Raw genomic sequence first — 21,599 nt, 5'->3', positions numbered from 1 at the left:
TCGTCTTACAACAGCACCAGTGCAAGGGGAAAAAAGAAAGCTCGTGCAAAGAAAATCTGTCACAGAGTAGGAAACTCTCAGAAACTTGCATGATCTTTACTCTAGTGTAAGCTATCCTCTCCCATTCTCCCATCACACACAAAATATCAGCCATTGAACATTTACAGACAGCGTACTCTAGGGTACCTAGGAACCAGGGATTACATGATATGGTGCTACTTGGTCTATATAGAGTACACCAGAATTACTCTTAGCCATATAGAGTCGGACAGCTCAATCTCACTGATTTCTAAGAGAGTTTTTATAGTGCAGTAACTCGATATTTTTTAAGAAGGATTTTTTATTCTATGCAAATTGTACAGTGAGGTATAATAGAGATAAATGAAAAAGCAGTGTTGAAGTACCTGCTGTTTCTTAAATAACCAAAACTAGTTAATACAGCTGTGAAAAAATTGTGAGGTTTTTTTTTGCACTGAATCAAAACTGCATTTTTGAAGATAAGTAGCCAACTGAAAATCTTTCCCCATTTAAACATAAAACTTCCATCTAACCTCTCATCCTATCGGGTATAAAACTATTGCAAAGCAGAACCACTGAACCTCAGATAACATAAGCCAATGCCAAGACCGTTAACCTGTGAATCCAAGGTCTGTGCAAGTTCAGTTCAGGGCTGACACAGTCCATGAACTCTGTGGAGTCAGATCCCTCTTGCCTGCAAATTGCTCAGTTACTGTTGATGATTACCTGCCACAGTAAAACTTTTATATAAGTAGATAACCAGGCAGGTGTTATCCACAACCAAAGATACTGCCTTCAGCATATAATCTGTTCCTCCAGACATTCAGGACTCTGCACCACTGGAGGGGCTTCCTTCCTCCTGCATTTTCTGCCTGCTTATTTCCTAGCCTTGTGGGAAAGCTTTAACCTCAGTGAGAATCTAACTTCAAATTAAATCTAATTCAATAACTTATAGAAGAAGAGGAGGATGTATTTCAGAAAGGCGTATTTTGGGGAGATTAGGTCTGGCAGCAGCTTATGACATTTGCTTCTTTTTCCAGATTTTAACCCACATGAGTATTTGTTTTCTTTTTCAGCTTCTATTGACACCTTGACATAAAGGGAAAGAGATAAATGAATTTATCCGGCTGGTGGACAGAAAAAAATCAAAATGGCTAAAATGTTAGCCCTATAATGTTCAAAGAATATGAAAGCAGAATGGGTATATGGATGTACATGCACAGAAAACATCTATGCCAACCCTCAGCAACACTGAGGCCGAGCCTGCCTTCGACAGCAGACTTGGGTGCCCTCTACCCTGCAAGCTTCTCATGACAGTCACTACAGTCAGGTAGCAACACCTAGAGTCCAGAGCTCCCACAGCCACCAAAACCTGCAGTTTGAATGCTCCTGGCATGGCAGCATGGACAGTTCTGAACACCATAAAGCAGAGGAAGACCAGACAGTGCCTAGGCATGTACCTCAGGCTACTATTTCAGAGCTACGTAGCAATATCACTGTGGCATCTGCTCTTCTGGAGGTGGATGCAGCGTAAGAAATTTAGATGAAACAGAAAAAGGAATGTTTGCTACTCACCAAAATCCAGATGAGCTTCAATTTAAAAAATAAAAAACAGTTCATCATTTGCATAATGTTTACATGTAACTTAAATTTTTTTATTTGATAATACTTTTTGATTAAATCCTATCCTTGCAATCCTAATGCTGGATACTAGCAAATAGCATTTATGAATCTTGCAGGATTTTTTTATTAGCTAACTATCTTTAAATATTTTAGTTATGTTTCAGTGTAAGATACTTAAATACTTCTGTTCTTGTTTTTCAATAAAAATAAAGTTCTATACCTGAGAGAGTTTGTTCTTCTGAGCACAGTTTATCCCTCCAATGAAAACCATGTTTGGCATTGTTGGTCTTGGGAATTCAAACGCAAAATCATATCTCATGAGCCAGACAGATCCATGGCTTAGAAGCTCTGTAGCTGTCACTTTCTTTTGCAAAATCTCATATGCAAGTTCTTCAAACTGAGTGAACAAAGGCTGACAGTAAAAAAGCTCCAGTACATTGCCCAGCATGTTCTTCACACGATGAGCAAATGTCATGCTATCTGAATTACTTAGAAAGAGCCTGGGAACATAGGAAGGAGGGCTTGGACACTGGGTAGCTTTCGAATCCATACCACAAGGAAATCCTCGCAAGAAGTACACAGAAGGAACTGAAAGATAATCAGCAAGTATTGGTCCACACATCAGAATGGGATCTGTGAAAAGAACATCAAACTTGCTCTCTCTCAAATACTGCATCATTTCTTCGTTGTGCAAGAGGCTCTCACACGTAGTGAAAAAAAACCTGAAAATTTCCATCATGTTCTGATACATTGTAATAACAATATTCAATAAAGACTGTTCAGTAAAATGATCATTAACAAAGGACTTGAGCACGACATCTAAACGTTCATCTGTGTAAGGTATTGGATATACTTTCACTGTATAATTTTGAGGCTCCTTTGACTTCATAAACAAATTTGATGACGGCACAACCACAACGACATCGTGTCCATTTTGCTGGAGTTTTCCTACTACCGGTCGCATGCTCAGCCAATGACTTCCATCCTGAGGTATCACCAGAATCTTTCCACATTCAGCAAAGATTAAAGATGATAGAAGAAGAAAAAATATCCCAGTACATTGGTAAAAGCTCAGAAATATAGGAGCCATTTCACTGAAAGTAAGCTGTTCCCAGAACAGAACTCTGCATCCAACACAGTCCTCTATATGAAGGTCTGGGCAAGCTTTGACTTATCAACAGGAAATAAATTATTGACCACAGAAAGAAATATTTAACTTACCAAAAACTTGAGGTAATTGTTCAATATTTGATGTCAGTTGTTTATATAACAGGGAAAGGAGTACAACATTCTTGAAAAGAGGCTGACCCCTTTTGTACTTTTAATTTAATCAATCATTAACCTTAGAAGTACATCAGCATACTCTTTCTTTGTGTAACTAACAAGACCTGAGTCAGCACTCTTGTCAAAAAAATCAAGAAGACATAGATTTGATGGGTGAACCACTCAAGGGACAAGGTTGGACAGTTGGAGACCAGTGATGAGTGTCATCCCCCAGGTCTCTGTATTGGGACTGATACAATTTAATGCCTTTGTTGGTGTCGGGACTGTGGGATGAAGTGCACTCTCAGTAAGTTTGCAGATAACACTGAGCTGAGTGGTGTGGTTGATGCACTGGAAGGAAGGGCTGCCATTCAGAGGGACCTGGACAGGCTTGAGAGGTGGGCCCATGCCAACCTCATGAAGTTCAACAAGACCAAGTGTGAAATACTGCACCTGGCATAGGATTAGTTCCAAACATGAGTACAGGCTGGAAAGAGCTGGGCTTGTTCAGCCTGGAGAAGGATTCAGTAAGACCTCATGGTGTCTTTCCCATGCTCAAAGGGGGCCACAGGAAAGCTGGGAGAGATTTGTTGTCAGAGAGTGTAGTATATAGGACAAGGTTTTAAACTGTAAGAAAGTTGATTTGGATTAAATATAAGGAACAAATTCTTTAGTATCAGAGTGGTGAGGTCCAGGTACAGGCTGCCCAGACAAGTTATGGATGCCCTATCACTGTCAGGGCTCAAGGCCAGGTTGGATGGAATTAGAGACAGCCTGATCTGTGGGAGCTGTCCCTGCCCATAGCAGCACTTTGATGTGGATGGGCTTTAATATCCCTTCCAACTCAAACCATTTAAGATTCTGTAATCCCTTAACGCTGGACATACATACCACTGAGGTGGTAAGTAACCTATGGAAATCTGTGTGCTTTCTAAAGGCAACCTTTAAAATATACTCACAAGAGAGACTGGAAATTCCAACACCATTTCTTTTAAGGTAAGCCCACGGAGGCTTTCAAGGCCAGGTTCAGCAGGGCCCTGGGCAGACTGATCTGGTGGGTGGCAAACTTGCTTCCAGAGCAAGGACTGTAACCAGATGAACTTTAATGTCCTTTCCAACCTAAACAACTAACTGATTGTAAGATTTCTGGACAGCAGCAATCAACCTAGAGCTTACAGCTATGTATAGACACACATAACTTTGCATGTTAACACTCTACCACACTGTTGTTGTTGGAACATGCATAAACCATCAAAGATAAAAAATAAAGAAAAAAATATTCAACTCAAAGATACTATAATACAGTCAAGTAGTGATGTCACGCAACATGATGAAGGTCATAAAAGCAAAGAGACCAGTGCGAACAAGGAGATGTTACAAAAGAAGGAAAATGAATCCTCCCCTGTCTACAAAGACCTAGGTTCACATGGAAGGGAACTTCACAAAGGAGAAATCACCAACAAGAAATCCTTACTCAGTGGCAGTCAGCCCCTAAATGAGGTGTAAGAGGGGTGCAGCGGGCTCCACCCCTTCTGGTCACACAGGTGAATCACCTTCACCTGTGCTCCCAGGGCTGACCAGACCTCTCCTTCATGTGCTCATGCAGTGGTTCAGCTTGAGACTCAGCAGTTCTCATACAACCATACTTCAGAACTGAGGAAGAAATGTCAAAAGAAAGAAATACGTGTCCTGCTCAGAGACAAGTAAGACATATCAGATGCTATTAATTGTTTTTCTCTTCATGGATTAGCTTTAAATGTCCTATAGAACAATTTTGATAAGAGTCAAAGCCAAGAAACACATCACAAAACATTATATGAGTTTGCATGCGTCTCTGAAAAAATACAATATTTTAGATTAATTCCATCAGATGCAGCATGAGATTTATGATTCAGCAAAACCAACAACAGAAATAACATAGACAGCCAGGTAGGAAACCCTATGTTATGAAAATAAATGTTAATAAAACAAGAAATTGCATTTCCTTGGAAAATATAGAACTTGAGAACAAGGACATACCTTAGGCAGTGGTTTCTTCTCAGCACAGTTTATGCCTCCAATGTAAACAATATTGGGCATCGTTGGCCTCGGATACTCAAACACAAAGTCAAACCTCATTAGAGAAATTGAAGCATTGTTCAGGAGCTCGAATGGGGATACACTTCTTTGAAGAACTTCAGAGGAAAGTTGTATTGCAGCTCGATAGTAACCATAACAGTAAAAGAGCTCCAGGAATGAAATCAGTGCATTTTCCACTCTCTGGAAAAATGTCATGTGGTCTGAATTGAATGAAAATGTTCTTGGGACATATGAAATAGGGCTTGGGCACTGTGCTGCTCCAAAGTGCAGATCGCAAGGTAATCCTCTCATGAAGAACACAAATGGAAGAGAAAGATAATTAGCAACTGTTGCTCCACACATAAAAAGAGGATCTGTGAGGACTGCATCAAAGCCACTTTGATTCAAGTACTGCAGAGTTTCTGCATTGCTGAACAGTTCCCTGCACTGAAGATAGAAGGATTCGAAAAGGTATGTTGAGATGTTGTAGAGTTCTAGAGCATAGAATGGGAATGGCAGACCCTTCAGGTGAGTAGCAAAATACAGCCGAAAGGCATTATCCAATTCTTCTAGCTTAGTAGACACTGGATATGTTTTCACAGTGTATGCATGTTTTTTTCCCTCTCCTGTCTGCCAGCTTACTTCTGGTTTAAGCACCACCACTTCATGTCCTTTCTCGGCGAGCTTCTGAACTACATCCTTCATGCTCAGCCAGTGGCTTCCAACCATGGGCACCACCAGGAGTTTCCCTCCTTCAGAGAGGCCCGGAATGAGGAGGATAAAAATCCAGGCAGCAAGTGGATAGCAAAGCCGCAAAGACATTTTCCTGCGGACTGTACTGCAGAGTACTGACCGTGAAAGCGTCTAATTCTCCTTCTCCTCCAAGCTGAAGCTTGAATATGCTTCTGTAAGAAGCAGATGGATTTATTTCCTGAGTTGTGTTGATTTGTGCTTATCTTCTAGTCAATGATTTACTGCCTTTGTAATTGCACACCTACCGATGAATTATGCTACTGATATTTTTATGAACTTTGGAAGGCAAATACAGTGACCTCTACCTTTGCTGAGTCATTGGAGTTCTTCAATGCATAAAGGAGAACCAACTCCTTGACATCCTAATTTGATTTCTGCAGACTTCCCTCTTGAACACTGATGTGTCTTCTCCTACCTCATGGTTAGGACAATGGAAGGCAAGCCAGATGAAAACAACTCATACACATCTTTTAAGAGTACCAGTGCAAGGAAAACAGAAAGCTTACCCCCCAAAAAATCTCTCACAGTGGAAAACTCTCTCACAAACTTTGTGATACATCCTGTGTAAGCCTTCCTCTCCCATCACACACAAAAAAATAACTGCCACAAAATTTTGCACCTTATGCAGGATTTTCCTGTTCTTGCAGTTCATTCCCTGAGTAAAAAGAAGATGGGCTGTAACAGGACTGCTATCTTGGTATCCAAATGGAGACCTTTAATGAAAGAATGGTGGATGCACATCACATCACTCACAACCTTAAACCAATGTCCTAGAACCCAACAGGAACATCTGGAGAGGCCTGCATGTCTCACATGTTGACAAGGGGGATAAGCTCCCACATAGATGCTGCCCTGTGGGTTGTGTAGTTGATAGAGCTCCCTGGGATAGAAGAAACTGGACTTGGACAGTTACTGACAGTGTACTCTAGCGTACCTGGGAACCCATCACATAAATGCATACAGAGAATGGATGTCCAGTAATATTGATAGGATTAATAAGCATTTTGTTTTCTAATGAAAATTAGGCAAATTTGTCAGTGTAGTTTATCCTACACTCTCAGATAAAATATGAAAAACCGATACTGAACTACATCTCATTTCTTAAATAACCAAAATTACTACATGGTACAATTGAGTTGTTGTTTTTTTTTTTTATTAGTTTTTTTTTTCCCATTGAAGGACACCCACACTTTTGAAGCAAATAGCCAACTGAAAATCTTTGCCTATCTTTGATTAAACCTTTCATCCTTTCACGCAGTAAGCTATATTGCAAAACTGATGTTCAAAACTTAACCTCTGATAACCTAAGTCTGTAAACAACATTTCTAGCTCATTAACTTCTGAATTCAAGGTCTGTGTGAGTTCAGTTAAGGACTGACCCAGTTCATGAATACTGTAAGGTGCAATCATCGAATCATAGAACTGCTGAGGTTGTAATGGACCTTCAAGACCATCAAGTCCAACCACAGTCTAACCACACTACCCTAACTCTTACAATCCACTGCTAAATCATGTCCCTGAGAATCACATATAAATGGATTTTAAATACATTTAGGGATGTTGATTCAACTACCTCCCTGAGGAGCCATTCCTGATACAAGTCAGAATGCCACTGACGTTCTTGGACACCTGGACTCATTGCTGGCTCATATTCAACCAACTGTGCATCAGTACATTAAGGTTCCTTTCTTTCAGACAGCCCTCCAACCACTCCTCCCCAAGCCTGTAGGGTTACCTGGGGTTGTCGTGACCACAGTGCAGGACCCAGTGCATGGCACTATTGAAACTCATATAGTTTGCCCTGACGCATTGATCCAGCCTATCCAGGTTCCTCTGTAGTGACTTTCTACCCTCTGACAGATCATCACTCCCTCCCAGCTTTGTGTGGGTCTGCAAACTTTCTGAGGGCGCATTCAATCCCCTCATCAAGATCATTGACAAAAATGTCAAATAGGAGAGGCCCCGTACTGAACCCTGGAGAACACCACTTGTGATTGACCACCAGCTGGATTTAATGTCATTGACTACAGCTCTTTGGGCCCGGTCATCCAGTGTTTCACCCAGCAGAGTGTGTGCCCAACCAAACTATGGGCAGCCAATTTCTCCATAAAAACTGTTAGGTTGCATAGCAGAAATACTAAGTCAAGGCTTTAAGCAGTAATTAAGCACCTTGTGGGAAGCCAGAGCCAATTCAGGAGAGCTCAGGTGCATACACATAAGTGACTGGAAGCGGTGAAGCCAGGATCAAACTCTTCCCAGACCTGCTTTTTTCCTTTATTTCAGGCTGTTGCACTTGTGCAAATTCTTACTTATGGCAACCTGGGACCTTGCTGCTCTGCTGTCATTGCTGTACTTTTCACTTTGTGAGCCAGCTGTATGTGACAGCTGTATGTGACAGTGTATTTATTTAGGATGGAATATTGTAAAAAGCTAATGTGTTGGTTAGTCACTGGGCCCCTAATGCCCAGTGGGAATAACTTGCAGGGGAAAACTTGTGATTCCAGGGTTCCCCATGGCTAAGTGCCACATGGATTACTGAAGAATAGGGACCTATACCGGGCCATGGCCCCATTATAAACCCCCCTTCCAACATGGCAGAAATATAGAATAATTTAGAAAAACATTCCTAACAAGAAAGAAAGAAGTAGTAGTAGCATCTACTCCAGCATAGCTGCTGCTATGAACTATTAATGTGTAACATGCTTCCAAGGATGAATTGAAAGTTGAAAATGACCGTTTAAAAGCCAGAGAACCGGTAACCAAAACTATACTTCTGATGGGTCAAGATGAAAGAAGTAATCACTAGGAAATCTTTCCTTATCTCTGCATAAAACTTCCCTCTAAACTTTCATCCCATTGTGTGTAAAACTATATTGCAGAACAGAAGTTCACCACTGAATACCAGATAACATAAGACTGTTAACAACGTATTTCTAACTCATGGAGTTGTGAGTACAAAGTCTGCGTGTATGGAATGGGGCACGCTTCCAGTGGGTCAACTACACACCTGATGCTGGTTTCTAGAACATCAGCAGGCATTTTGTACCTGTCCTGCCTGAGTTTCACCATTACTGGAATCACTTGAATCCCATGGTTTTCACATTAGACAATGCAAAAAGTTTCCCACCAACCCAGAGAATCATCATATAAAGCACCCAGTTAGCAAGTAACAAAGAGGTAAGGCCACTACTGTCTTCCAGGACTGTGGATCCCAAAGACGATCACAATGGAAGCTATTGAAGAAGGCAATTTCAAGAGCCTATCACCTGAAGTCAGTTAATCATTCACAAGCATTATTTCTTTACAATTAGCAGTTGTCATATGAGGTCTGACCACACTGCTGAGATTACTGATTAACCACATAAAATGATTTCCAATTCTCATGTTGGATCTCAATCTGGAACGCAAAATGATTTCTCCAGTTCATACTTCAGATCACTAAGCAATGGATTAGGTAAGTTGTATTCCCCATAGTCCTCTCTCTGAGGAAAGCAAGCATGTAAGGAGGTGTACATTTTTATCATTCTCCTCATGGTAAGAACGACAGCACTGAATTACACTACATGCTCTTCTTATCCAGCACTGCCACAGGACATCAGGTAATGCCAGAAGTAAGGAGTAACAATCCATATACAGAATTGCCTCCAGGCTAAATAAAGAGGGACCACGGGACCTCCTGAGCCAAACCCTGTGTCTCTGTGTTACACATCCCTTTAGGCATTCATCTACACAGAGTTGTCCTGTAATTTTTCAGTATCTATAATAGTCAGGGCTATAATAATCCTGAGAGAAAAAGGTCTTCCTCTTTTGGGTCTTAGAGCAATAAGCCAGTGCTTGATTTTTCCAAGCATCTCTTCTTTCTTTCTTTCTTTGCAAAAAGCACTGAAAAAATATTTTTTTAATGAATTTTCCTCACGTCATTAACAGTTTTCACAGGTGTGTGTGTTAACAATGTAGATCTTGATCATGCATTTTACCATACCTGCCTCCTTGCACTATAATTTTTTCATTTGAACCATTAGAGCTTCTGTCAAACAACCAGATATAACATGTCATGGTAGCTCTTAAATCTAAAATAATCAATTACCACTCTCTCGATTTGAATGTTTGTAATCAGAATATTTTGTATTTGACACAGTGAAGTTCAAAGGAATGAACATAAGCCCTTCAAAGAAAATAATGAAAAAAGAAAATAAATTCAAACCATAGAATCTGTAGTGCAATCACAGTGTGATATCATGTGACCTCACCTCAGAAGTGAGGAGGAAATATCACAGGAAAGAAATGTGTCCTCCTCCAAGACAAGTAAGACATGTTGGATGCTACTGATTGTATTAACTAAATAGACTGTTCTTAAAACTCATGCAGAACTATTCTGATGAAAGTTAATGTCAGGAAACACACACAAAAAAATGATTAGCCAGCAAGGAAACCTTCCACTACAGAAGTAGAAACAACGCAAATTCATTACAAAATAATTTTTGAATTAGTGAAATACTTTTCAAATTTCTGATGAAAGAAACGTGCTAGAATCCATGAAAATGAAACTAAAACTGCATCTGACAGAAAAATAATATGTATTCACTGAGGAAGTCATATGTCAGAAGATGTTAACTTCTGCTGGATTTCTATGAAAATTCAAGTTCACCTACGTCCATTTTAGAGCATGGAAAAAAAAATGCCATGAGTCATCTATAATTAAATATTTTACAAGTAAAAGAATATCAAGAGTATTAAACATCCAGAAGGCACAAAATTATGTTTCTTTGGAAAATGTACAATTTGAGAACAAGAACATACCTTAGGCAGTGGTTTCTTCTCAGCACAGTTTATACCTCCAATGAAGACCATATTGGGCATCACTGGTCTCGGATACTCAAGCACAAAGTCATATCTCAATAGCCAAATTGAAGCGTTGCTCAGGAGGTCTGTCAGGGATACATCTCTTTGAAGAACTTCTGAGGAAAACTGTATTGCATCTTGGTAGAAGCCATCACAAGAAGAGCGCTCAAAGAGTGAAATCAGTGCATTTTCCACTCTCTGGAAAAACGTCATGTGGCCTGAGTTCATTGAAGAAAATCTTGGGACATATGATAGAGGGCTTGGGCACTGTGCTGCTTCATAATGTAGATTACAAGGAAATCCTCTCAAGAAGAACACAAACGGAAGAGAAAGATAATTAGCAACTGTTGCTCCACACATAACAAAGGGGTCTGTGAGGATTGCGTCAAAGCCACTTTGATTCAAGTACTGCAGAGTTTCCGTGCTGTTGAACAGGTCTCTACAGTCACGATAGAAGGTATTGAAGAGGTGTACTGTGTTCTTATAAGGTGTTATTACATTCTCTGGGAATGGCAGAATCTTCAGGTAACTAGAAAGAAACAGCCGAAAGGCATTATCCAGTTCTTCTAACTTGGTAGACACTGGGTATGTTTTCACAGTGTATGCATATTTTTCTGCCTCTCCCATCTGCCAGCTTACTTCTGGTTTAAGCACCACCACTTCATGTCCTCTCTCGGCGAGCTTCTGAACTACTTCCTTCATGCTCAGCCAGTGGCTTCCAGCCATGGGCACCACCAGCAGTTTCCCTCCTTCAGAGAGGCCCGGAATGAGGAGGATAAAAATCCAGGCAGCAAGTGGATAGCAAAGCCGCAAAGACATTTTCCTGCGGACAGAGTACTGACAGTGAAAGCGTCTCCTTCTCCTTCTCCTCCACGCTGAAACTTGAATACGCGTTTGTGGAAGTAGATTTAAATGCTGAGCTGATCTCATTCATGATTATAGTCTAGTTAATCATTTACTGCCTTCATTCTTTTATATCTACCGGTGAATAATGCTGTTATTATTATTATTTTTAATTACATGTAAAGCCAAATACAGTGACCCTTACTTCTGCTGATTCATCAGGATTATTCAATGCTTAAAGGAGAACCAACTCCTTGACATCCTAATTTGATTTCTGCAGACTTCTCTCTTGAACACTGATGTGTCTTCTCCTATCTCTTGGTCAGGACAAAGGAAGGCAGGTCTGGTGAATACAACTTGTAGACATCTTCTGTGAGTACAAGTGCAATGGAAAGTGGGAAGTTTGCCCACAGAAAATCTGTCACAGTAAAAAATACTCTCACAAACCTCTGTGATTCTTCCACTCCTGTGTAAGCCTTCCTCTCCCATCACACACTGAATATCTGCCTCAAATTAATGTACATTTCATAAGGTTTTCATTCCCATGCGAGAAGAAGGTGGGCTGTAACAGGACTGCTAACTTGGTATCCAAATAGTGATCTTTGATGAAACAATAGTGGATGTACATCACTCACAACCTTACACCAACGTCCTGGAACTTCACAGAAACATCTGGGGTTGCCTGTCTCACATGTTAAGAAGTGGGATGAGCTCCCACAGGGAGGATGCCAGGAGTGTTATCTAGCTGATAAAGCTCCTTGATATAGAAGAAACTGAACAAAGACATCTATTGACAGCATACTCTAGTGTACCTGGGAACTGTTAATATAAATGCATCCACATAATGGATATTCAGAGACACTGCTAGGACTAATAGGCTTTTTTTTTCCTAACAAAATATCGGTAATTTCATCAATGAAGTATGTCTTAAAGTAAAGACAGATTAATAATCGGTGTTGCATACCCCATGATGATCAACAAAAACTACGGCTTGGTACAACTGAGATTTCTCTTTTCCATTGAAGGATACCTGCACCTTTGAAAAAAGTAGCCAACTGGAAATCTTACCACATCTCCACATAAAACTTACCTGTAAACTTTCATCCTATTAGATATAAAATTATATTGCAGAACTGAAGTCCACCACTGAAACCCAGATAACATAAGCCTGTTAACAACACATTTCTAAATCATAAAGTTGTGAGTTCAAGGTCTACATGAGTTCAGTTCTGGATTGACATGGCTGGATCCTCTGCAGTTATAAATTTCTGACTTATCAAATGACTTCTAGTCACAGTGAGCATTTATTTGTAGTGTAATACCTGCATGTGGGAAAACTGGCACCCACTGACATTCACCTATGCTTGCTGAATGTATGCAGAGGCAAAAATGGAAGTCAGCTCAGTGAGGCAGAGGCCATTGTGTTTCAGCAGTGGCAGCAGGAACATGGAAGATGAGCCATGCTCTCAATGGCCTTGCACAGCTGCCCCATCACAAAATGCAAAGTGTCTCAGTCAGTTCATCCGTGTGAATCAGACAGTGGTGGTGACTGTGCTCAAGAACAGTGTTCTGCAAATTTACTCTGTCAAATACTGCTATTGTGCTCTTGGTATCTGTAGTAGTTTCCATGGAAATCAATAGGAGGCATTCCTTTCAAAGCAACCTACGCATATTGGTAGCCAACCAGGCAGATGCTGTCTACAAACAAAAGTGTTTGCATCCTGCCTTGGGGATTTGTTCCTCCAGCCATTCAAAGCTCTCCATCACCATCAGGGCTCTCATTACTCTGCATTTCTGACTACTTATTCCAAATCTTCCCAGGGAAATGGGAGATCCGTGTCACTACTCAAGTCACCAAGTGGCTGTTTACAGAATCACAGTAGCACTCAGGGCAAAACCTGAGAGGGAGAGCAGGGAAGCAAGGGAGCTGTCAGCATCACCGCCATCTTTTGGATGCTTGGATGACCTGCCAAAACACATCTCCAGCCACAGAGAGGCTGACTACAGACGCTGTATGTTTATGAGTGTTGGAATGCTAAGGAGACCTACTTGCTGACATTCAGGCTGACTGCAGGATATGCAGCTTCCCAGCTCAGCGAGTTTCTGATGGGCCACCCAGAAGCCAGAAGCCTGTTACTATCACTTTGTCACTATCACATATGTACAGAAGCCTGCATTTGCTAAAGGACAAAGAGACAATGCCTAGCCAAGCACCAACACCCTTCTCTTGTATACACAGGCCAATGCATCTATTGATTCTCCTGCATAAAACAACCTGGAGAATGACCTTTGCAAAACTATCAGAATGTTACCACACTGGCATAAGACAATTGGAGATCCTCTCCCAGAGAGCATGAATGGGGCTGAAGCGTAATTAGCAACTGCAGCTCCACTCAGAAGCATCAAAAGAGAGCATCAAAGCCACTGGGAATGAGATATTCTGTCATTTCCTTGTTAACAAAGAGATTTTATGGTATGAAGATGTCACCCAGGCAGAATTCGTTTGAGCCAATATAACACAAAATGGGAAATGTTGTGAACATGGATCCTTACAAAAGTTCATGTGTCCGGTGTATATGATCGGGCCAACTACAGTAGGTCAACTACACACCTGATGATGGTTTGTAGAACATCAGCAGGCATCTTGTACCTGTTCTGCCTGAGTTTCACCATTACTGGAATCACTTGAATCCCATGGTTTTCACATTAGACAATGCAAAAGTTTCCTACCAACCCAGAGAATCGTCATATAAAGCACCCAGTTAGCAAGTAACAAAGAGGTAAGGCCACTACTGTCTTCCAGGACTGTGGATCCCAAAGACAATCACAATGGAAGCTACTGAAGAAGGTAATTTCAAGAACCTATCACCTGAAGTCAGTTAATCATATGTCTTTACAATTAGCAGTTGTCATATGAGGTCTGACCACGCTGCTGAGATTACTGATTAACCACATAAAATGATTTCCAATTCTTATGTTGGATCTCAATCTGGAACGCAAAATGATTTCTCCAGTTCATACTTCAGATCACTAAGCAATGGATTAGGTAAGTTGTATTCCCCATAGTCCTCTCTCTGAGGAAAGCAAGCATGTAAGGAGCTGTACATTTTTACCATTCTCCTCATGGTAAGAATGACGGCACTGAATTACACCACATGCTCTTCTTATCCAGCACTGCCACAGGACATCAGGTAATGCCAGAAGTAAGGAGTAACAATCCATATACAGAATTGCCTCCAGGCTAAATAAAGAGGGACCACGGGACCTCCTGAGCCAAACCCTGTGTCTCTGTGTTACACATCCCTTTAGGTACTTATCTACACAGAGTTGTCCTGTACTTTTTCACTATATATTATAGCTGAGGCTCTTGAATCCCCGAGAGAAAATGTCACCTTCCTCTTTTTGCTCTTACACCAATAAAGTAGTATCTGATTTTTCCCAACGTCCCTTAGTTCTTTCCCTTACAGAAACACTGAACAGTTATTCTTTATGAATCATCCCCGTGTCATTAACAGTTTGCATATCTGCTCTTTTCCTTTAACAGTGTAGATTTTGATCATGCATTTTGCCATATCTTTCTCTGTGATGGAAAACAAAAGGAATAAAACTAAGGGAGAATAGTTACACTCCACTAAGAAATTGCAAGCTATAAACTTTTTGTAGCCCTGAGACCATCAGGATATGGAAGCATGCAAAAGGATACAAAAGACTTCTGTCATGTAATCAGAGAGAGCAATCACAGAGCCTCTTAATTCTAAAATAATTAATTTCCACTCTCTTCAAACACAAGGAAATGTTTGCAGTTTCAGAAGTAAAGGAGGATATATCGCAGTAAAGAAATATATGTTGTCTTCCTTGCATGACTAGTAAGATATGTTGGATGCTGTTGCTTTAACTAGATAGACTGTCTTTAAATCTCCTGCAGAACAAACCTGATAAACGTCAATCTCAAGAAATAAATACAAAAAAAAAACAAAAATAAAAATTAGCCAGTTAGGAAACCTTCCTCTATGAACATAAAGAAATGCAAACTAATTAAAACTAAATTTTGAATTAAGGAAACACATTTCATATTTCTGAAGAAAGAAATATGTTCTACAGTCTATGAAAATGAAACTAAAACTGCATCTGATCAAAGAATACTCAGCACAGCATAAGGCAGAGGAAGTCAACCTTTGTTGGGTTTCTGTGAAAATATTACTTTAATTAACAGTCACCTGCTTCCATTTAAGAACATGGAAAAAAAATATCCAAGAGTCAGCTATTTTTTAATATTTTACTAAGAAAAAAGAATATTAAGACCACTAAATATATGTTACCTCTAAATTTACACTTCTTTTGAAAATGTAGAACTTGAGAACAAGAACATACCTTAGGCAGTGGTTTCTTCTGAGCACAGTTTATGCCTCCAATAAAGACCATATTGGGCATCACTGGTCTTGGATACTCAAACACAAAGTCAAACCTCATTAGAGAAATTGAAGCATTGTTCAGGAGGTCTGTCAGGGATACATCTCTTTGAAGAACTTCAGAGGAAAGCTGTAATGCAGCTTGATAGTAACCATTGCAGTAAAAGAGCTCCAGGAGTGAAATCAATGCATTTTCCACTCTCTGGAAAAATGTCATGTGGTCTGAATTGAATGAAAATGTTCTTGGGGCATATGAAATAGGGCTTGGGCACTGTGCTGCTCCGAAGTGTAGATCGCAAGGTAATCCTCTCATGAAGAACACAAATGGAAGAGAAAAGTAATTAGCGAGTAGTGGTCCACACATCAAAATAGGGTCTGTAAGGATTGCATCAAAGCCACTTTGATTCAAGTACTGCAGAGTTTCCGTGCTGCTGAACAGTTCCCTGCACTGAAGATAGAAGATGCCAAAAACTTCTACTGAGACACTGTACAGTGATAGAACATTCAGTGGGAAAGGCAGACCCTTCAGGTGACTAGAGAAATACAGCTGAAAGGCATTATCCAGTTCTTCTAACTTGGTAGACACTGGGTATGTTTTCACAGTGTATGCATATTTTTCTGCCTCTCCCATCTGCCAGCTTACTTCTGGTTTAAGCACCACCACTTCATGTCCTCTCTCGGCGAGCTTTTGAACTACTTCCTTCATGCTCAGCCAGTGGCTTCCAACCATGGGCACCACCAGCAGTTTCCCTCCTTCAGAGAGGCCCGGAATGAGGAGGATAAAAATCCAGGCAGCAAGTGGATAGCAAAGCCGCAAAGACATTTTCCTGCGGACTGTACTGCGGAGTACTGACCGTGAAAGCGCCTCTTTCTCCAGGCAGAAGCTTGAATATGCATGTGTAGGAAGTGGATGAATTTATCTGCTGAGCTGTGTTGATTTGTGCTTATCTGTTAGTTAATCATTTAGTGCCCTAATCATTCGTGCTAACCTACGTGTGAACAAAGTTGATGCTTTTATTGTATGAACTTTGGAAGGCAAATACAGTGGCCCCTACCTTTGCTGACTCATTGGAGCTCTTCAGTACTTAACGGAGAACTATCCCCTTGACATCCTAATTTGATTGCTGTAGACTTCTCTCTTGAACTCTGATGTGTCTTTTCCTACCTCTTGGTCAGGACAAAGGAATATAAGTCAGATGAAAACAACTTGTGGTTATTTCATAAGAGTACCAGTGCAATGGAAAACAGAAAGCTTACCCACAAAAAATCTCTCACAGTGGAAATCTCTCTCACAAACTATGTGATACATTGATTCCTGCGTAAGCCTTCCTCTCCCATCACACATGCAATATCTGCCTCCCATTCACAGACACTTCACAGGATTTTCCTGTTCTTGCAGTTCATTCCTCGAGCAAAGAGAATGTGGGCTGTAACAAGACTGCTATCTTGATATGCAAACGGAGACCTTTAATGAAATGATGGTGGGTGCACATCACATCATTCACAACCTTAAACCAATGTCCTAGAACCCAACAGGAACATCTGGAGAGGCCTGCCTGTCTCACATGCTGACAAGTGCAATGAGCTCCCACAGGGAGGCTGCCCTGAGTTGTTTAGCTGATAGAGCTCCTTGGGATAGAAGAAACTGACTTGGACAGTTACTGACAGCATACTCTGGGGTTACCTGGGAACCCATCACATAAATGCATCCAGAGAATGGATGTCCAGAAACACTGCTGCGATTACACGACATGATGCCCCTCCATTTGTGAGAACTGCAGTACAGTTCCTCTGAGCTAATTGCCAGTACTCTTACGCTCCAGCTATAACAAGCAAAAAAGGTTGCTCTAACTCCTGAGTGAGTTGAACTGAGGGTGAGATGTATGAGGAGCAGCTCATGGAAGGGAAAAAGGGGAAGCTCACGGCAGCCTGCAGCACCTCACAGTGGCCCACAGCATCCCAGGGCTGTGGGCAAGGCCCCGACCTCCTGGAGCTCAGGGAAAGCTGCAACACCGCTCTCAGACATACGAGTTGGGTTTAGAAAGGTTGTCTGTGGAGCCAGGAGGTGGACTTGATGATCCATACAGGTTCCTTCCAACTTAGGACATTCTACAATTCTAGTGCTTTTTGATACCATAGGCTTCTACATTTAGCCAACAGGAATCTTTCCACAATTGAGCTCAGTGTTTTTTTCCTGCTGAAGTGTCCCACATAAGGATTAGAGCAGGTTGGTAGATGCCAAAATGAACTTGAGTATCCAGCACTGACACTGGACTAACATTTGGTAATGCTCTAAGAAAGCAGTAACAATCCAGCTACAGAATAGCCTCCCAGGCTCCAGCAAGAGTGACTTTGTGAGCACCAGAACCAAACCACATGACTTTGAATTACATATCCTGTTATCTGTTTTCCTACACAAATTTCTCCTGTAACTCAGTCATGCCAGCCTTCTATTCTCTTTCAAGCCACAGGCTACTGGGTATCAGAGACCTATCTATTCTTATCCAATTATAGTTCTGAACAGCAATGATCAACACAGAGCTGTGTCTGGATACACGTGGCTTATTTGCATGTTTACACTCTAATGCATTGCAGCTTTGCTGCAGGGTGCTGTTCCAAGCAGCATAGGGCAAATCCTTCAGTTTTCCTTAGAAAATATAGCCAGAGTGAAGATAGGAGGAACGCACAATGTTTTTAAGGACACAGAACACATGATTTCACTCACTGACAAGCATCATTATGACAATGGGAGGCAACAGGTATAAAATACAGGGATAATAGTTACACTCCTCGAAAAACAGCAAGCTGCAAACTGTGGATCTGAGACCTCCACAGGATCATAGAAATAGCAACGTTGGAAAAGACCTCCAAGACCATCTACTCTGACCATCAACTTCAGCATATAAAAGCACATAAAAGGATATTAAAGACCTGTGTCATATAAGCAAGAACATACCAAGGTACTTCATGAATCTCAGACAATTAATTACCACTCTCTTCAGTCAAACACATGGAAATGTTTGTGTTCGTGCCTAGGTGAACTATGGTGGAATCTGAATAAACCCATCAAAGAATGATAAATGATGAAAGAAAAGAAATTCAACTCAAAGAAACTATACTGCAATCACATTGTGATACTGGGTGACCACACTTCAGAAGTGAGGAGGAAATATCACAGGAATGAAATATGTGTCCTCCTCCATGACCAGTAAGAAATGTCTGATGCTATTAATTGTACTAACTAGATAGACTGTCTTTAAATCTCCTGCTGAAATATTCTGATAAAAGTCAATTTTGAGAAACACAAGCAAAGAAACAGCCAGTTAGGAAACATTATGCTATGAAAATGGAAACAACACAAATTAATTAAAAAGTAATTGTTGCATTAATAAAATGCATTTCATCCTTCCAATGAAAAGAACATTTTTTGTGGGGGAGGAAAATGAAATTAAAACTGCATCTGACTGAAGAATATTATGTATTAACTGAGGACAGCATAGGGCATAGGAAGTCAATTTTTGTTGGGTTTCTGTGAAAATATTAATTCATGTAACAGTCACCTGCCTCCATATCAGAGCATGGAAAGAAAAATGCCATGAGTCAGCTACATTTAAATATTTTACAAAGAAAAAGGATATCAAGAGTATTAAACATCCAGAAGCCACAAAATTATGTTCCTTTGGAAAATGTGAAACTTGAGAACAAGAACATACCTTAGGCAGTGGTTTCTTCTCAGCACAGTTTATACCTCCAATGAAGACCATATTGGGCATCACTGGTCTTGGATACTCAAACACAAAGTCAAACCTCATTAGAGAAATTGAAGCATTGTTCAGGAGGTCTGTCAGGGATACATCTCTTTGAAGAACTTCTGAGGAAAACTGTATTGCAGCTCGATAGAATCCATCACAGTAGTAGTGCTCCAGGAGTGAAATCAGTGCATTTTCCACTCTCTGGAAAAATGTCATGTGGTCTGAATTGAATGAAAATGTTCTTGGGACATATGAAATAGGGCTTGGGCACTGTGCTGCTCCGAAGTGTAGATTGCAAGGTAATCCTCTCATGAAGAACACAAATGGAAGAGAAAGGTAATTAGCAACTGTTGCCCCACACATAAAAAAGGGGTCTGTGAGGACTGCATCAAAGCCACTTTGATTCAAGTACTGCAGAGTTTCCGTGCTGCTGAACAGTTCCTTGCACTGACGATAGAAGGATTCAAGAAGGTTTGCTGAGACATTGTACAGTGCTAGAACATTCAGAGGGAACGGCAGGCCTTTCAGGTGAGTAGCAACATACAGCTGAAAGGCATTATCCAGTTCATCAAACTTGGTAACCACTGGGTATGTTTTTAAAGAGTATGCATGTCCATGTTTGTCTCCCATCTGCCAGCTTACTTCTGGTTTAAGCACCACCACTTCATGTCCTCTCTCAGCGAGCTCATGAGCTACATCCTTCATGCTCAGCCAGTGGCTTCCAACCATGGGCACCACCAGGAGTTTCCCTCCTTCAGAGAAGCCAGCAATGAAGAGAATGAAAATGCAGGCAGCAAGTGGACAGCGAAGCCACAAAGTCATTTTCCTGTGGAAAGAGGGAGCACTGACAGTGAAAGCGTCTCCTTCTGCAGGCTGAAGCCTGAATATGGTTTTATAGGATGTGAAATGTTACATTTGCTGAGCTGTGCTGTGTTGTGGTTATATTCTAGTTAATGTTTTACGGCTCAGATCTTTGCTCATTTATGGGTGAGTATTTTTGTCGCTTTTTTTTTTTTAGTTACTTGTAAGTCAAATATAATGAGTCTTCACTGTGTTGAGTCATTGGAGCTCTTCAGTGCTCAGTGAAGAGTTACCTCCTCAACATCCCAATGAGATTTCTTAAAACATTTCTCTTGATCGTTGTTTTGTCTTGTTTTGGGTAAAGGAAGGCAGGTTTGGTGAAAAGAATTCACACAGTACAATAACCAATGAAAAGAGCCTCAACACATTTGATTATGGTTGCATACACAGATGTTCAGATAATTTATCTGAAGGCAGAACAGGAGAATATTATGTTAAAGGCTAAGTTGAGATCTCCAAAGTCTTTTTAGCTTCCAGGAAGGTAGTATCCCTACAGCCTCCAACATGACACTCAGAAGAGGCACTGAGAGGGTATGGTCTGGCACATGAAGCAGAGATCTGTGCATTTCAAGGCCAGCATCTTGCTCCCAAGGAGCGATACAGTTTTTTCACAGACTAGGAAACGGCCATGAAACTTCTGTTACGTAGCTGAAAACTCTTCAGCAATTGCCTATGTGTCAAGCAGAATCAGATAGAACATGGTGTACTACAGAGGTGTAAAGGTCTACTCCTTGCATGGCATTGACTCAAAAAGACTTGCTTGGGGGCCCAGCTATCAGACCTGGCTGTTAGCTCAAGAGCAGGGAGCAGCTTGTGATCTAGTAGGGAAATATCCTGCCCTCCCTTTGGCTCCCACTGTTGACTCTCGGCTGCAGTGTGATGATCAGAATATCCCAAACTTACAACACCGCTAATGGGGCAGGTAAGGGGTGCAGAGTCAAACTGAGCACGAGGGAAGTTAATCAGTACCGTTCGGGAGCTAGTTTGCCAGGCTCTCGCTCATTTAGTTTGATTATCTGGGGAGGGTTTGTTTATGAGTTAATCTTTTCTGTGTTCGAGGCAACTCGGGATAACTGGTTAGGTCCGGAATTGATTTATCCACACAAGGAGACAGTTGGGAACTTGAGGCTTGAGTGGGATGGGACATAGTGAAGGAACTTTCACCTGCTGCCACACT

The 21,599-nt window shown here is 41.0% G+C and overlaps 1 protein-coding gene across 6 annotated transcripts in view; it reads right to left on the bottom strand.

The window, feature by feature from the left end:
• The window catches only part of LOC136057820 (UDP-glucuronosyltransferase 1A1-like), a 56,434-nt gene that overhangs the window by 33,401 nt on the left and 1,434 nt on the right, over window positions 1-21,599 (bottom strand). Inside the window, exon 2 of one of the 6 annotated variants that reach the window (XM_065750767.1) lies at window positions 15,772-16,636. In XM_065750767.1, the coding sequence (XP_065606839.1) occupies window positions 15,772-16,632 (861 nt within the window). In that variant the 5' untranslated portion in view covers window positions 16,633-16,636. Of the gene's footprint in view, window positions 1-1,861; window positions 2,741-4,923; window positions 5,808-10,515; window positions 11,745-15,771; window positions 16,641-19,522; window positions 20,954-21,599 lie in introns of those variants that run through there. The other 5 variants (XM_065750770.1, XM_065750765.1, XM_065750759.1 and 2 more) reach the window with 5 other exon arrangements.

This window comes from Cyrtonyx montezumae, unplaced genomic scaffold, assembly GCF_038088225.1.
Source record: "Cyrtonyx montezumae isolate F1298 unplaced genomic scaffold, pur_monq_1.0 scaffold_7, whole genome shotgun sequence".
Taxonomy (NCBI): Eukaryota; Metazoa; Chordata; class Aves; order Galliformes; family Odontophoridae; genus Cyrtonyx; species Cyrtonyx montezumae.
Note: the sequence above shows the minus strand (reverse complement) of the source record. Positions and strands in the feature narration are given on the sequence as shown.